At 36.8% G+C, this 19015-nt stretch overlaps 1 protein-coding gene across 1 annotated transcript in view; it reads left to right on the plus strand.

Annotated features, from left to right (window-relative positions):
• Positions 1–19015, plus strand: part of LOC106462471 (protein kinase C-binding protein 1-like) — an 82587-nt gene that overhangs the window by 58518 nt on the left and 5054 nt on the right. Inside the window, exon 16 of the mRNA XM_022389744.1 lies at positions 13365–13489. Coding sequence (XP_022245452.1) covers positions 13365–13489 — 125 coding nt within the window. The remainder of the gene's footprint in view (positions 1–13364; positions 13490–19015) is intronic.

Here is a 19015-nt window from a genome sequence, read left to right on the forward strand (position 1 = left end):
CATGACAAATATGCAATTTCAAGGCCATTTCGTGAGTGTGTTGCCTTGGGTTAGACTCAATAAGCATCTTCAGAGCATCAATATCAATTCCAACATGTTGGCCCCTGCCATCACAGTTTTTAAGGGTAAAGTCACCTGAACGAAATTTTCTGAACCATCGTTGACACTTACGAACGTTCAAAACATTTCCATACACTTCTTTGATATTCTTTGTGGCTACAGAGGCATTGTTTCCCTTCTTGTATTCAAACAGCATTATATGCCAAATGTGTGTCTTGTCGTGTGCCATCACTATAAGGGATTAGAGTATACTAAACTTTACACATTATATAGGCTACACTAATGTGACGTTTAGGTGATTCATTTAACTGTTATACGTGATGTACGGTTTTTGGGTGGTGGTTAATGAAAGTGTTCCAAAACGTGACATTAATTTTTTATGACCTAATGTTAGAAATCTGATCATATCTACTACTTAATAAGACCAAATATATATATATGTACACACATACATAGAGACTAGTAAACATCTCACATGTCAAAGTTTATGCACAAATTACAGCAAGGTACATGTAGTTCACATATTTATGTCAATATAAGGCCATACTTAATTGTCACTTTGTTTTATGTCTCAACTTTTCAGGAAAGGTTGTGGCTGCTGGTAGACAGGCAACATAACACAGATTTAGTTGTACACTACTGAAATCTTTTCCATATGTAATGTTTTACTTAGGAAAGGAAAATCAATTAACACATTTTATAATTTTAAGAAATAGTAAAAGGAAAAATTATGACTGAAAAAACAACATATATTAATGTTAATTACAGTAGGATTTGTTATGTACTACAATTTCAAATAGCTTAAAACTGAGTTAAATTGTAATTTAGTAACTAGATTTAGTAGTTAAATAAATACTGATATGTATCCAATTTATGATATTTGCCAACAAGATTGATACACACAGTTTCCTTTTTAATACAAATATGTTTTAATATATATAAACAATAATGCAATTTACAATAATAGTTATTACAAATAATGATCTATGTACAAAAGATTTACGAACTTACAAACAATATTGAGTCTTCTTTCTGGTCTGGAACTTCCTTTATGGCTTATCGAGGGTTCATGATGAGCAAATTAGTTTTGATTAGATGTAGATACAATTCACTTAACAGGTAGCTAGCTAGTTCTGTGGTTCTCGCTGATCACACGCCGATTTCAGGTCACATTTTTTATAATGATTTCGTAAAAGTACTAATGTCTAATGTGAATCTACTGAAGTTTAATGATTTGTAATGTTAAAATTTTATAAACGTTCCTGGTCAAATATCTGAAGTTTCCCAATTAACAAGCGTTAATCACAATTATAACTTCCAAGGTTTATAGTATACCAACTGTAGCAAACCAATAATGTATACTGTCTTTTGGCATGGTGCATCTCTTATAGTTATAGGTGTTAAGAGAGTTTCTCAAAATTTCAGCTTATGCAACAATACTGATGATGCACTAATGTTTACTTACACATGTATATTGTTGATTCTTACACTCAAGAATCTTCTACTACTTTGGTGAATAGGCAGGAATTTTGCAATACAGATTTAATAGTACAAGTTATGTACATTTCTAAATATAAATTCAACTTAAACGAAAATCGAAATTAAAACAGATATATAATAGTAAATCCTTCACAGATTTTGTTTAACAGATTGATTCTGAGGTCTCACCTGTAAGAATAGGATATGTAACTATACATCACAAATTAATTCGTCCCTCAGTCAGGCCCAACCTTCTCCATTTTGTTTCTGTTTGATGAAGCTTTCAGTTTTCCATGCCCTTTCTGCATGTGAGTTTCTATCACTTTTGGGGACTTGTGCCTCTGTAGAAGCCCATATCCCCATAGGTTGGTCACATATGAGTTCTCTTCAGTGGAGGTTATGCGAGCAATGGAATCTTGTTTGGGATCCCTTGGACTCCCCAGTTACCTTTCCTGCTTCCTGTACAGATGATCTTCATTGGTGGTTGGACAAGGACAATCTGATGAGGGTACCACTTTCTCCTCTTGTTCAGTGTTTCATATGATCACCGATGCTTCTCTCTACAGTTCGGGACTGTGGATCATTTAGTGGGTGGCTTCCAGTCAATGGTCTCCAAGCGAAATGTACCACGTCAACATCTTGGAGCTTCTGGCAGTACGATGTGCTTTTGATCATTTTTTTCCTATTGTACGGAACCAACTTGTCATAACCCACAGTTGTTGCCTACATCACTCACAAAGGCAGTACTCATTTCTTTTGTGGTTTAACATGAGAACTACTTTACTGGGCCCACACGCTATGGATACATGTCATGTTCCAGGTGCTTTCAACCTCCTATCTTATTCCACATATGTTTTCCTTTATCCAGATTGATCTTTCCTACCCAAAACTTTGGTGGCCCATGAGAGACATTCTTCCTTCTTGCCAATTTTCCTTCCCTCTATTTCCCACCTCTATTCTAGGTCTGATCCAGATAGGTTTCTATGTCCCATTTGTGCTCTATATTGTTACATTGCTCTTACTGCCTTCTTCCATGGTTCCTGTTCCTGCCTTTTCATCCCCTGGCAACTTTCCTCTGTACATGACCTTTCTCCTTCTACCTCTACAAGTTGGGTTCATCAACTTATTAGACTGGCATATTCCTCTCTGTCTCCTTCATCCCGTATACTGTTCCAGGTGTCATCACATCAAGTCTTGCACCTTTTCTTTTTTCTTGGCATCTCATTTCCATCAACTGTTATGTTTATCTCCACTACCTATATCAGGTAGTTGTTTTTTCATTGTCAAGGTATTGCCCTCTGTCTGTTGCCATTCTATAGACATCAGAGTGTCTATGACTTGGTTAATTATCTTTTCTATATTTTATTTTTTCTTCCAGTGTCATGTCCCTTTTAGGTCTAGGATCCAACTCAGTGACAAGCTTTGCCTGTCCAGGTATACTACCTATCTCTCAAATTCTGCACTGTATGGCCAACAATAAGTCATTCCTGGAGTATATTATCTCCTACCTAGTGACTCTGTCACACCACCTCTGTACAGTGGGTCCTGGGGATGATGTAGTGAGATTCCAAATCGTATTGTCCTGTGGACTGTGGTTACATGGATCGATATGCTGATGATACCTGTACTTCTACCTCGGTATGGTCCTATCTGGGGTTGATGTTGCATGGTTTACTCCTGGCTACTCTTGTTGTTCCACCTCTATGGGATTGGGCCCTAGCTAGTGCAGAATAATGTTGTGTGGGGTAGCTTGATGAGGGTTATAGGGGATGTCCCACCAATGTTGTCTTCAGAGCAGTAGCTGATCCCAACAATCTTGATGTATACTCATGCCCAATAATGCACACTGTTGAGATGGGGTGTTCTACATGATTGTTAGTAGGTTTTCCTTGCAATAAATTTGCTTCATTAGTATGCTCATTTTGGACCATACTAACTCATGGATTTACGTGGGTAAAGCAGAAGTGGATAACTACCCACCCCTGCCATCCATTTGATTGAATAAATCAGGAGCAGTTTGCTTTTCAAAATAGGGATGTCATGGTCACCTGTTGCACTGTCTCTGGTGTTGGCATTCCTCTGGACTCTCCATTGCATTTTCGCCCCCCCCCCCCGTTCTTCTAGTGGAGTATAGGAGTCCGTGCCACTTTCTAGTTCCAAGCTGCTGGAGGGGTTGACCTTGAAGGATTCCTCTTAAATTTGGTCTTTTCACTTCAGTAAAGAATAGGGCAATGGTGTTCTGCTAGTGTAGATGGTGTTCGATCATCATATCATTTGCTCCACCTCAGTCTGTGGGTCCTGAAGGTTAAAGTTGCACCCAGCTACTGTGTGGTTCTATCTAGACCTGAGGTTGCATATATATATAATAGAAGTGTAGTGGGATCTGGCGGTTGGTGCTGTGCTCCAGGTTTTGTGTGGTCCTATCACAAACATGGTACACTTCCATGCAGTGGGTTTTGGAGGTTGGTGCTTCATCCAGCTTCTGTGTGGTTCTATCCAGAGGGTAAGGTTGTTTATCTTTTACAAAGGGGGTCCACTTCCATGTGGTGGGACCTGGAGGTTGATGTTATGCTCTAGCTTCTGTCTTGTCTTATGCGGAGGATAATGTTGCTTTCAAGTTGATCTCTCACATTGCATTTTGCCCCTCCATTTGGGATTCCTCATCCTACCATCACCTGGATGTCGGTTGATTTCCAGTGAGTGGTTTTTTATTGGAGTTGTACCAATCAACATAAATCTTCACATGTGTTGGTCATGATTCCTTGTCCTACCTCATTCTATTAGTTTTGCCTCATGATCTCCACTTTCATGTGGTGAGACTTGGAGGTTGATGTTGCACACACACACATGCTCCAGCTTCTGTGTGGTCCTATCCAGAGGATGATGTTGCTTGGGGAAATGGCTATCCATCTGGCATTCCATCTCCAGGTGTTTTACTACCTGAGGCTGATGTTACACAGTGTAGAACCAGTCCAATGGGGTTTGATTTTGATGTGAACTGCCACATTGTCACATTCATTCAGAAGTCGGTTCTCGGATGACTGGTTATGATTGTGGATTTGTGCACATGTGCCCTGTTTTGTAAATTGGTTTGGTAAATATATCTTTCTGTTCTGCTCAACTAGGGGTGAAGATGGTGTAGACTCTCCTCCTACCATCGATCAGAAGATGTATGCCGCTTGATTTTGGACTGGAGTTGATCAGCTATGTATGGTATGATGTGCCCTAGCCATTCCACACCTTGGGGAACATCCTTTTTAGTTTTACCCACCTTCCCATCAGTGGGTGGGGATCCTCCATTCATTCTTATCTGGGTCTGTGCTTCTGATACTTTGTGGGTTTTAGGCTCAAACCCACATAGTTTTTGTTTTATGTGCTCCTCCTAATTCTTCTCATGTTTGTGACACCTATTTTCACACTGTGTGAAGAATATACCTTATACAGAAGTGGTGTGGTCTCCTACATGTGTTCCTCTCCCAGCGAGGGCCACACTTCAAGGATGTTCTTCAGACGCTTTTGAAGGATACTTCTCCATGTCCCACGTACCAGTCCCTCCACCTATTCGATTTGGGATTCTAGCTATACGTGTGGAGGTAAGATACCATATTGGAAATTATTATTTTCCTACACTGAAACATATATTTACAATATGTACTAACCTCTTCTCATACTTCCTACCTTTCCTCCCCACTTAAAACTGGTGTTTCATTTCTGCCTAATCTCGAAGTGGTAGTTCAGTAGAATCGAATAGAGGGAGTCTAATGCATCAGGAGGGTGAGGGTTGTCGCATGATGATTTATGTCTGAAGATGCTGTGAACCATGTTAATCATGGTGTAAGTGAGAGTTAAAGGCTTGTGGCATGTGAAAATATTTTTGCAGAGGGCAGCACCGAATGAGAATAGTTATATGTGTGAAAGGAGATAGCTACCTATCAGAATATATTTTCAGTGTAGGAATATTATAACTTTAGATTGATTTTTTATTTTCTTTTATGGTAGTTACAAGGTCGACCAAATTGTCTGAGTTTATATAGAGTTAATGTGGATAAAACATAAAGTTCTACTGAAAAGAACTTTATAACATCTATTTAGGAGGTTTTAAAGGTTATGCAAATAAAATTTAAAAATTTTCAGATGAAGAAAAGTATTTCTAATCTTAACATGAAAATCACTTTGCATTTGGGGCAGTCAACATTCTGACTCCATATAAGCCTGAACAAATCTTTAGTAAAAATACTTAGTTAAAAAGTCTGATTTTTTGTGTACAAAAGACTTGTTTACTGAAAGCTTTCCAGATTTTGTAAAGATACAAAAAATTATACAAATATACACATACCATATTAAAAGTTATAGTATGAAAACTGTAATGATTACTTTATGGTTACAAGGTCAGTCAAAACAACCAAACCAATATGGAACATCATAATTGATACAGTTTTCATACACATTGTTCCATTCAAATATTTAAAGCAAGAAATTTGATGTTATTATACATGAAATCTGGTACCACCATACACTCTTACACAGGTTCAGTGAAATGTTTGGATGTAAATTTCAAGTACTTTGTTAGACTGAAGTATAGATATGTGCTGATATATCAGAAATAAGATTATATTGTTTAATTGGTTGAAGTGTAAGTCATATGTCCATGTTCAGTTATTTAAAGTAAAAAATCTTAGTTTAAGTTATGACTAAAATCTTGATCCTGTATTGTAAAAGAAACTGTTTAACCCCTTATCTACAGGGGCCATTTAGTCTTCATGAGGGCAAAATCACATTTGTGAATTGAAAAAATTATAGAGAATTTATCTTTTATTGAATTTCAGATTTAATTTTTGTAAATAGTAGCATAACATTCAATTATTTGTCCCAAATTGTATTATTTAATAAAGTTTGAAGAGAAGTTTGATAAAAAAATCCCAAAATTCGTTTGAGCCCATAAATAAGTGTTCTCTAAGAAAAAAAAAAGTTAGTTCAAATTAAAAAAAAAATTTTTTTCCTTGCATCTGTGATTGGTAGCTAAATTTTTTCTAGTCTGTTTTCTTTATAAAACAGTGTCTTGGCATATTAAACTTCAGTTGTAAAAAACTAGTAGAATGTGTCATTTGAGTACTATGTTATTCCAATTGCTGTATTTCATGCTTGATAAATCATTGGATGATAAGCAAAGCACATAATGAAATGTTGTTCTCTGTGTTTTACAATATGAATGTGGGTGGTGCTTATTATAGTAACTGCCAGTTTATATGGAGGTTGTATTTAGTAGTGGTTAATAGTACTTTTTTATAAGCCTTAGAAAATTTGCTTCTGGAAAAAACTGCATGGGGTGTATGTGACTTTTATTATTTTTCTATAGTAGCTTAAATCATGCTATATCGTATATCTATTTATATTAATCATTATATTGTATAATTAACTTAAAATAGATATATATTTAGGAAAGTAGTTGATCCACGAATGTTAGGGTTAAGATCTATCGAGTGGAGAGTGTAATGTCTTTATGTGAATTAGGCATAGCACTTTGAACTGAAAGAGTTTGTGTATTTTTATTTTCTTAAGCATTTAAATTAGTAGTTTTGAGTTCAATAATTTAACATAATTTTATATTTAGTTCATAATAAGAATGTCATTCAGTATTTAGAATGATAAACTTCAGTCATTTGTACATAGTACTAATAACCATGTAAGAATTTAATATTTTTCCTTCTTACTATCTCTATTTTGTAGTAAGACCCACACTTCTGTTGTTGTTGCTTTATAATTAAAACAGTCTAACTGATATATAAAAAACTTATTCTGATATTTTGCAAATGGTTTAAAACAGTGTACAAGTAACAACAATAAAACCCATATGTTTTGTGAAACAGACTAAACACATTCATATCAATAATACTGGGGAAGCTGTGACATTCACACAGTTGGGGTGTCAATATACTGAAGAGCTTAACTTTCGAATTCCAATATAAATCTTGCCTATAATGAGAGGAATGTGACCAGGACTAATCTTTTAAGTGTTGTAAAGTAATTTTCTTTGTAATTTACAGTGTCTGTATCCTCTTATAACAGGATGTATCAGGTAACTAGGGTCAGGCGGTGTTATTCAAACCATTGTACTGTAAACTATTACATACATTCGCTAGTAGTGGCAGTTAGGTAGTGTAGAGAAATGTGGTGTTATGTTACAAACTGTTTATTTCTTTAAAAAGAATTAATTATCCACTATTTATAATAGATATGAACCAACATAACTTAAACATTATCAGCATTTTTCTCATTTTGTTTTTTTGTTTGATTTTGCAATTCTTATGACATTGTATTTATCAATATTGTCATTACATGTTCCGTTGTTAGTTTCCATTACTATCATTATGTAGGTTGATGGTAGACAAATGATTTTAATATTGTAAGATAAAGTTCCCATATGGTACATTATCTCCACTCACATAAATAGCTATTCACCTTCAGTGCTGCCCTCCATGTGACAAAATCTTTTTCACATGCCACAAGCCTTGAGCTCCCACATACCTTACAAACAACTGGTTCAAATGCATCTCGCATGTAACACATCATGTGACAACCAATAAGAGTGCGATACACTCTTCTGATGCATGTGACTCCCTCTGTTTAATTCTACCGAATATCACTTCTGGTTTGGCAGCACTCGTGTTAAGATGTTTTCGATGTGCTCTTAAAATTGATTCAACTTCGTGATTTTTTTATATTATTCCGAAGTGAATTTTTTTTCCTTTGTTTTTCAACAGTTAAGAAGTTTTCAGATAACTTATTTTCCCAGTTTTTCATATTTTTTTTTTCTTTTCATCAAACATCTGTGTTTGATTTTCATTTTTACACAGTGAATTCTGAGGTTCAGGTTATTTCAGAGATAATACCTCATACTAACATACACACAGGCTACAGGTGGAGGTGACTCTTCTTTGGACTTATCAGCTATCATCTGTCGTGAGATTGATCGTTATGTAAGACATCCTGTTGTGCTAATCTTGCTCCTATTCCTCCTGAACATACTGAACCTGTTTGGGTTGACAAGGATTTTGACAGCCTTTTTCCTCCACCTGATTTTGCTGTGTCTTTCTACACCCTTACTGCGGAATCAGTTAGGCCTAATACAGCTTTCTTAAACATGATTTCTCAGGTATGTTCTATTTTATCTATTTTCCCAATTTTATATGTTCCCAGTCCTTCTTTGTTACATGATACTTCTTCCTCTCAGTATTTGGTCCTCCCCCCCTACCACAGATATTGGGATTCATGCTGAGCATTTTGTTTCTCAGATGGTTAAGGGTGCCAGCAGCCTTGCCCTCCATGGGCTTTGGATCAGTTTGCCTTGGTCTACCATCAGGCTGAATGTACATTTCTCAACAGTTAGACTTGATTTTGCCTATGTGTGGGATGGACACTGATTATCCTGTTTGTTTATCCCATGCCCAATTTGTCCACCTTCATCTTACCCTATCAACTCTTCTACAATACTTGTTTACCATCCCTCCTTTCCAAGGCTATCCAAAAAGATCCTGAGAGTTTTTTGAGGGGTTGCTTCTCCCTGATTACCTTCACATTGGCACGTTTGTCTTCTATGGCTCGAGCCTTACACACATGGTTTCTGTATTGTTGGGTATCCTGGGGAAGGATGCTGTTTTGTCCTAAGTTCTTTTACTGCCTACTTATCTCCAGGACTCATGTATGGCCCATTTTCTACAGCGGTATGTTTTAGTAATATTCCTGAGACTTTGGTGTGACAACAAACTACCCTTTCTTTGGTGGATCATTTGTCTCATTCTGAGCCTGGACATGCCCCTGTTACTGTTTCCCATCCAGCTCCTTCCTAACTCCCTCATGTTCCCTCTTCAGGAGTTCCTAATCTCATTTTGTTCAATGCAGATGGACACATTGCCAACAGTACCGGTGGGTTCTGGTGCAGTGTGGGCCAGCTTGACTGATTTTGTTCTCATTTGGCAACTTTTTGCCACTGATCTGTGGGTTAATCGAGTATTATCCAAGGGGCGTGTCATCCATTTTCTTTCACCTCCTCCCTTATCTCACATACCTGTTTCCTTTACATAGCCTCGGGATCCTACCATCAGTCAACATCTGTCTTATACAGTATAAGATCTTCTCTTCCAGCAGGCTATCAAACCTATTAATCATCCTTCTTCAGGTTTTTATTCCAGGCTGTTTGTGGTACCCAAGAAAACTGGGGACTGGTGGCCTGTGATCGATTTGTCCTGCCTCAATCAATATTTGTTTCTACGCCGATTTACCATGGAATCTTTTCTCACCCTCAGGTGGGTTTTTTCTTTAGGTTTGTGGGTGATCAAAATAGACATCTTGTCCATTTGGGTGTCTTTTTCGACACTCATCCCAGTTGGGCCCAACCTTCTCCTCTTCGACTTCATTCAGTGGAGCTGTCAGTTCTCCATCCCTTACTACTCTCTCTCTTACAACTTGTGAGGTTCTATTCCTCTTAGGGGTGTGTGGTCTTCCATGGAAGCCCTTATCCCCTTGGGTCGAGCTCATATGAGGTCTCTTCAGTGGACTCTGCACAACTTATAGAATCTTGCTTGAGATCCATTGGAGGCTCCTACTTCCCTTGTAGGCTATCTGCATTGGTGGTTGGAGAAGGCTCACATGTCGGCGGGTGTTCTGCTTCCTCCCCCTCATCCAGATTTCATATCTTCAATGACGTTTCCCTTTAGGGCTGGGGGGGTCGTGGGTCGATCAGTAGGAAACTTCAAGGCAGTGGTCATCCAGCCGAAAGATCTTACCATAACAACTGGAGCTTCTGGCTGTATGTTGTGCCTTGGATCATTTTCTTCATCTTGCCAGGAATTGTCTGGTCATGATACATTCTGACAATTCTACAGTGATGGCTTAGCTCAAACACCAAGTTGGCACCTGTTCTCGTTCCCTTTGTGGTCATGGGGTCTTCTGTCTCCTTGATTGTAGGTTATCAGGCTGCCTTATGCCACACTTTTCGTTTTTCCAGGTACCATAAACTTTTTACCTCTTCTACCCTTTTCCTCTTGTTGCATTCCTTCTGGATTAGTCGTCTGCCTCAGCATGCAGTCCTTCCAGATTAGAATGTTAATGTTGTTCTTCACTGCCTCACTTTGCCTTTGTTTGAATCTCTGTTCTCATGCTTGAGTTTTCACTTATCCCTTAAGACTTATATTTTTCTACTATTAACCTGTTGACATAGTTGGTTGGATTTATTTACCATCAACATTTCATGTACTCTATATCATTCCACATATATTCTTCTTTATCCAGATCAATCTTTTCTTTCCAAAACTTCAGGGGCTCAGGAGGGTAATTCCTCCTCACTGATTTTCCTTCCTTTCATTTCCCACCTTTATCCTCAGTCTCATACAGATAAGCTACTGTGTCCTGTCCATGCTCTTTATTGTTATGTTGCCTGCACGGCTTCCTTTCGTGGTTCCCCTTCCAGCCTATTCATTCCTTTGGCAGACATCCTCTGTTTCTGACCTTTTTCCTTCCACCCTAACCAACTGAGTTTGGCTTTTAACTTGATTGGCTTATTCTTCCTTATTGTGTTCTTCCATAATTTGTTACAGGTGTCTTCTCATCAGATCAAGCATCTTACCTTTTTCCTGGAGTCTCTTCTCCATCATCCATTGGAAGAAATTCTTCAATTGGACATGTGGACTATCCCACATATGTTCATATCTTACTATCTGCATCGGATCACTGTGTCTTCATCTTTGGGTTATCATATTCTGCCTGTATCCATTCTTTAGACTTTGGTGTGACTGTGATTGGGTAATTTATCTTTATATATCTTGTTTTTTCAGGGGTTTTTCCTTTTTTTCATACTGTCTGGATCCCATTATGTGGTGAGTGGTGCCTGACCAGCTATGTTTCTCATAGTCAAATTGCACTGTCAGGCCATGTTGACTGCTTATTTCAAATTTCCATAGTCATAACATGCTTACTGTTGAGATGGAGTGTTTCACAAGATCGCTTGTAGGTTTTCCTCGCAATATATTTGCTTCATTAATATGCCCGTTTCAGACTTTACTCACCCATAAACTTTAAACTTGTGTAAAGCAGGAGGGGATAGCTGCCCATTCCTGCCATGCCTTCAAATGAATATATTTGGTATGGTCTGCTTTTCAAAATGGCGTTTTCAGTGTTCACCTGTTGCACTGTTTCTGGTGTTGTCGTTCCTCTGGATTATCCACCGCATGTTCTCTCTACCCCCCTTTTCTTCCAGTGGAGCATGGGAGTCCTTACCACTTTTCAGTTCCAAGCCACTGGGGTGGTGGACCATTGGGGCATCCTCCTGAATGTGATAATGATAGGCGATACATGTAATGATAAAACCATTCAGTTGAGAGTAGGGTGTAGATGATGTATGTATTCCAATCTGATGCTCTGTCTCTGTACAGGTTTATCTGATGGGGATGTGGTAGATTTGGAGTAAGTCATCAAAACTGCAGTTCACTCCTTTGGCTGGGATCCCTTATCCTACTCCCACGTGGATGTTGGTTCTCAGTGGCAGGGTTTTGGATTCAGAGCTGAACCAATCACACATGTATTATAGGTGTTTCTGTTTCCTCACTCAGTTATACTCTTGTTCCTCCATCCATGTTGTGGGTCATGGTGGTGGTACTTGCTGATTCATACGGTTCTTCTTTTACACTATCCCTCGATGACTTTCTTATACCAATGATGTTATTGCACTAGGGGTGGTTCCTGTCGGATTAGTTTTGCGTGAGATAGCTTACATTACAGAGACATCTTTACTATACCGATCGTCCGGATTAGTCAAACAATTCATCACATTGCTATCCATTCTGCTGAACTTGAGGTGAAGACAGTATGATCCTCTCTCCTACCCCCACCAGATGGCTGAGTTTTGGAGTGTAGTTGACTTATAACCAGTATGATCCTGTTTCCTACCCCCACATGGATGTCAGTTCCTGGTGGCTGGGTTTTGGATTGTAGTCGACTTACCTACTTTATGATCCTCACATTACCCCTGCGTGGATATCACTTCACGGCAGCCTGGGTTTTGGATGCAGTTGACTTGCCGTGTATGGTCCGTTGCACCCTTGCCACTCTACACCTAGGGGCACATCCTTTTACTTTCACCCACATTCCAGTACTCTCTAGGATTATTCTGAAGAAAGAAAAAGTGCATTGTGTACAATCTCTGTAACCTTCAGGTCTGGAGAGGAATAATGTAATCTTTAGTTAAACTCAGACAAACAAGAAAAATCTTATAAATTAGTGGCTTACTAAGGCAGTTGATAAGGAATATGTCATATAGTTGCATCCCAGAATTAGCTTTTGGTGATGTCACTGATATTATTCATCACCTGAACACACAAAACTTGAGACCCACACTGAGACAAAGTACGTGTGGTTTCTATAGATGTCTATATAGATTATTTCTGGTGTACACATCCACAATTTTTGCTGCAGGGATTGTTGACCATCAGAGCCAAAAACTGAAATTTTAAAACTGTGTGTTGCCTTTTTTGGAAATTCCTGTCAAAAAACTTTCTCTCTCTCTGTCTGTGCTTGTGTATGTATCTATATTATATACTAGTAGTTGCTGAAGGTGAGGTAGAAGCAGAAAGTCAGCCATTCAGAAATGTCCATGAGTTTGGAACACGTAAACATGAAAAACAATGTAGTTTTGAGCAAGATAATTCAGGAAAACAAAGTTTTGTTGTATTACTCCTACTCACTTCCATGAAAAAGGCAAAAAGTTTTGTATCAACATGAATTTAGCATGTGTAATCTGCTTATATAAATACATACGTTTGTCCTTTATTTAGAATTGACTTTGTTGGAGTTGCAAAACAGCTGGGAGCAGGAACAGAAGTCTTCTGCAGAAAAACTGAAGAAATTATATGAAGCAGAGAAAAATAAAGAAGTAGATGCGGCCAAAAAAAAACAATGGGTATGTTAACAACAGTCTTTTTTATTTCATCTGCCATATTAATATTAAAATGTCATTAGTTGTAAAATCTTGAGTTAAGAATTAGTCTTTTGAGAAGATATCCTAAGGCCACATGAAGAAAATATCTTAAGATTATGGCAACCAGGGAAGATGATAAATCTTTCTCTTTATCACTCTGCTTATGTTCTGCTATACCCAGATAGGCTCTTTCAACCTAAGATTCTGGCAGTTAGGGAAGATGATAAATCCTTCTTACCAATTCATTTGCCAGCTATTTCTCACCTCTTTGACTGCTCGGACCCCGATTGTGTGTTATGTCCCATTAGGATCCTGAGGTGTTATGTGGCTTGCACTAACTCCTTTCGAGGTGCTAGAAACCAACTTTTTATTCATTGAAATCTTTCAGTTTCCTGCGATTTATCCCTGATTACCTTGATGAGGTGGGTTTACAAATTGATCCATATTGCTTATTCTGGACTATCTTTACAGGCGAGAAAACTTCTGCGAGTCACTTCTCATCACATTTCTGTCTTTTGTTGCCCGCTGGAAGACATTGTGCAAGCTGATATATGGACTTTCCACAATAATTTTCTCTCACATTATTTACATAATCTTGAAGTTTCTTCCTCTAAGGGTTTTTGCCTACTCTCTGTGGCTGTTTTGTGCTAGATTATAAGGAGAGATATATTTTTACTCCTTGTCTCTTTACTTTCCAGGGTACCTTACCTTTTTCTTTCCATGGATTGCACTCTGTGGTGAGTATTGCCCAGGCAGGTGTGCTTTTATCAATACTATTCCATACTAGCAACCACTATTTCACTATTTTTACTACTGGTTGCAACAGGCTCTGTAGAAATGAGGTGTTCCATAAGACCATCTAGGATCTCACTAGATGGTATTACCATACTATGCTGGACTGCCACTCATGGACTATCATAAGTAAATCTAAAGGGGATCCTGCCTATCCCTGTGGCGATCATTAGCTTGAATAAATCTGGGTCGGTTTGCTTTTAAAAATTTAGGAAACTTGGTTCGCCTATTGCACTTTTCTTCAGGAATCCCCAATGCACATTACCCCCCAGATTCTACTAGTGGAGCTAGGAAGTCCTTATCACACCCGATTTTCATTCACTGGAATGATGGACAGATACTTTTCCTCCAGAGTGTTAGAGTGAATTCCTCCATTCTCATAGAAGAGAGCAAAGTTGTGGTCCTCCTATCCTGGTCCCTGGATGTTTTTTCCCAAATGTCTGTGGGAGTGGCACCAGCCTACCGGTTCAGACTTGATGCTCGACTCTCCAGTTGGAGTGTGCATGGCCCTTTTTTTTATCAATATCAGTTCAGTACATTGTTCATGGAAGAGGGTCCACCATCTTCTCATAATTCCAAAGGTGGAGTGGTCCCATTCTGGGTCCTTGGTTGAGCACAGTTGTTCTATGTCCTCCCCATAATTCCCAGGGCAAGTGGAAGGCTCCTTGCCCATTCATTGGGAAGTGAGAATGAACATTCCTAATTTCAGACTGGATGAGTTATATTCCTTTGGTTTAGTAAGGCATACACAATTCCATCATTCTGAGCCTGTGGTATTGCCTTTTGGGCTTCTTTAGGTGGAGGAGCAGATTTGTCTGCTTTGGTGTTGCTTACTTTTTCGTCGTGATCCCGGTGGTTTGGAATGCATCACTCTTTTGCTACAGGTTGGGATCCAGTCAAAAGTATATATATTTATATATAATGTTGTAGTCCAATTTCCCTAGCCATCAACATGGGATATAGGGACCAAGACCCCTTAATTCCAACCCTGAGTAGTGGAATCTCAGCTATCTGGTTGGGACTGGCCTGTAGTGATTGATAATCACTCGTATACAATTCCACCCTTAATACAGAAATAAAGTTCAGGTTGAAGAGCATACCTGTACTGGATGTAATGCAGTTCCCCTACTAGGGTACCAATCTTCTCATGGTACGCCCATGATCTATGCAGATGCTTTCTGTATAGATAATGCCCTCACCGACTCCTCCACCTTCTCAATGTGGTATTCTAGCTATAAGGATAAGTTATGTTTTGGAAGTTAACATTTTCCTAAATTGAAAATGTATTTACAATAATACTTACCTCCGCTGACACTCTTCTGCCCTTCCTCCAACTAAGAGCTGGTGTTAGAGACTGGGATGGAGTCAGTCTTGAAAAAGTGATAACATTATCTGAATGAAGTGCTTATATACAGTACCAGTATAGAGGGCACATTGACGTAGGTGGAGAGTATCACAAGACTGATATCACCAAGGGCAATTGAGTAGGGTATAAAAGACTGGGGCATGTGAGAAAAAATCAGCCAAATGTTTAGAAGGGCAAAGGAAGAAACCCTGGAGGTTGAATAATAGGTATAAGTGTCAGTGGAGGTAAGTATTATTGAAAATACATTTTCAATTTAGGAAAATGTTAACTTTTATTTTAACCTTTTGTGTTTGAAACTTAAACTTGTCTGATGTGTCGTAAAGAGGTTGTTAATGTTATTTATCCATACTTTTAACTTGTTTGTTATATTAAAAAGAAAAGATTATTATTTTTAAGTTTCATTAGTCTGTGTTTTTTGTAAAAAGTTGTTTATGTTTATTAGGTATGTTTTTACTGTGTGAGAACTTAAAAGAACTGGTGTATAGTGATTTTTACATTTAGCTGTTAATAGTTTTCAGTGAATATTTAACTTGTAGGGCATTAAGGTCCATTTCTTAAGTAATTGATACTATTGTGTCCTTGAAAACAGATAATTCCATTCTAGGAAATTATGAAATTTTGTGTTGGTCAAGTGTATGAACTTTTGTGTGATATATTTGAGCAAATACATCATATGAACAAACAAATCTGAAAGCAGCCAACTATTGGGCCAGTTTAGTGAGACTGTTTCCCACTTATCAAAATTATGTCCAAGCTTTGTAATTTTCTAAATTCTCTCATTGCGATTTTCGGTTCTGTAACTCTTTATATGCATATATAGCTCATATTATAACCATAAAATGAAAGATGTTCAGAGACTTCCTTGTCTTGCACATAGTTAAATTTGATGTTTCTGTTATTATTAGGCTTTCAGATTTAGTTCAGAAACAAAAACTGCAGTAGTTAGGCATAGATTTTATTGCTTTTAGTACCTTTATGTAACTATTACTGAAAGATTTTAAACGAAATTGGCTATAGAAATATAATAAGGCATGTTCTCTGTGGTTTCACTTGCAGTTGTGTGATCTCTATTTAGAAAATTTTAAACTTAGTAGCTGTCTTAACATAATCCTCTTTTCTCACCTCTGATTAATTCATCTTTCTTCTGTATTGTTCTCTTTTATGTTTTTAAGATAAATGAAGATGATTTTTTGAGCATTTTTCTGCCACTCTTAGGAAGTGAGCTTGAACAAAATATTGAAAGAATAATTTTAAAATTTGAACATGAAATATTTTTGGATAGTTTGTTAATAGTGGTTTTTAGGAATAAGAAGCATTAAAATGAAATTTCTATGGCATGTTTTTAAAAAAGTAATCATAATTTTAATTTCGATGACGACATGTTAAACTTATATTAAAGTTTTTCTTCATTACCCATTTAAGCCGTCTCCAGCCATTATTAATCATAATTTTGCTCTCTTCAATCATTGTGGGAGGGGGAAAAATAGTTATGAAATTTGAGTAAAAAGTTTTTGTTTGATTCTTAAGGGAAACAATTAATTTTTGTCATGGGAACTAAAGTTTTAAGTATTTTTTTATATACTTTTTATTTTACATTACAAATTTTTATCATAGTGTTGAACTCCCCACTTTTTCAGGTTACCTATATTTTAAGCATACCTTAAAGTATGTGTATCCTCTAGTGAATTTTAATTGGACAATCTGTGTTATCCATTTTCATTGTTTACTCTGTAGTGTTACAATAATATTTTTGGGTATATTGAGTATTTTTTATTGAATGTTTTCCTCTTTTTATCTTTTTTTTATTTTTCTTAAAACCTTGTGGATGAAATAATGATTTGTATGCTCCTTTTCGTGATAGATTGACCAGGTTTAAAAATACTAGCTTTTCTGGCATATTTAATAATTCTAAATCCCTTTTATGAAAGGGAAATCCCACTTTTATTTTGAAACGATATCTAAAACAGTTCCCCTAGTTTAACTTCATCACATGTCTACTTTAAATTCCTATATTTTTGGGACCATGCTGTTATTTTATTATTGTTTAAATAATACATCCTCATCACATTAGGTGAAATGTTAGCTTCCATGAAATTATGAAAGAGGAAGTGAGAGGAATCGTGGTTGGTTACATATAGATGTTTACTTGCTCTTGAGGGAAAAATTATTCCTGAAATCTTGTTAAAGTTTTGTGCATTGAAATATGAAGTTTAAAAAATAATGAATTTAAATCTCCTAATACTACTCAAAGACCTCTTGATGATAAAGTTGGGGTTTTATCACCCATCTGATCATGTAAAGGTTAATGTAATTGTAATTTGAAAATTATGTAACTTCTCTTTGAAAGACTATTGAAAATTCACTTAATATATATATATTACTGACTGATGATTGTGAAACTAAACAAATTAGTAAGTCAAAAATTACAGGAATTTGTAGTTTGAAAGTCAAATGTTTACATTCTGACATGAACTGACCTATCCTTTGCTCATTTTCCTGAGAAAATGGGATTGATACAAGTTTATTTTTTTTTTAAAGAAGAGATTTAAAACCATGTACTAGCTGGTGATGTCTATAATATGCAATGCACTTGTTTCTGAACTGGCCTTACTCACACTGTATCATACTAAGTGAGATTATTTAAAAATTCCAAAGTGAGTGTTCAAGACAAAATTTTAAACCTCATAATTTGTACAGCAAACAATCTATATTAAGGAGCATGTAGCTTACAGTATTAATAATATTAGGCATCATATTCTCAACATAGGTAATGGAGATAATTATGGAAGCATATACAACAGCAATATATGAACACAAGAGTCAAACAACAACTCATAGTAACAAGATGATGAAGTTATTAATGGTACATACAAAATATTATCACAGAAAATACAAAATGAAAATTAACAATCCACAAGTATTTTATATGTGAGCCTATTGCTTTACATAGACCATAAATACAAAAGAAAATGTACAATCCACAAGTAAAAATATATTATAATACTCAAATGATCAAAGTTGTTTGGTACACAATTAAAATATTTATTCTAAGACTGAGTAATGGTCTTAAAAGGCACACTATATGTTTCAAAGTCGATTCACATCATGGTCAAGAGTGTGAAAAACAAATATTGTACAACCATATAAATACAAAAAAACCATGGTCTTATGACTACTTAGTTTACATAATTAAAAACATCATGCCATCTACATAGCTTCTGACTTTCCAACCCTTCATGAAAAAAAAAGGTAATTATATGTTTTAAATAAGGATGAGGGGTTGTAAAATCAGAAGCTATGTAGATGGCATGATCTTTTTTAATTATGTAAACTAAGTGGTCATATGACCA

This window comes from Limulus polyphemus, unplaced genomic scaffold (genome assembly GCF_000517525.1).
Source record: "Limulus polyphemus unplaced genomic scaffold, Limulus_polyphemus-2.1.2 Scaffold1176, whole genome shotgun sequence".
Lineage (NCBI taxonomy): Eukaryota > Metazoa > Arthropoda > Merostomata > Xiphosura > Limulidae > Limulus > Limulus polyphemus.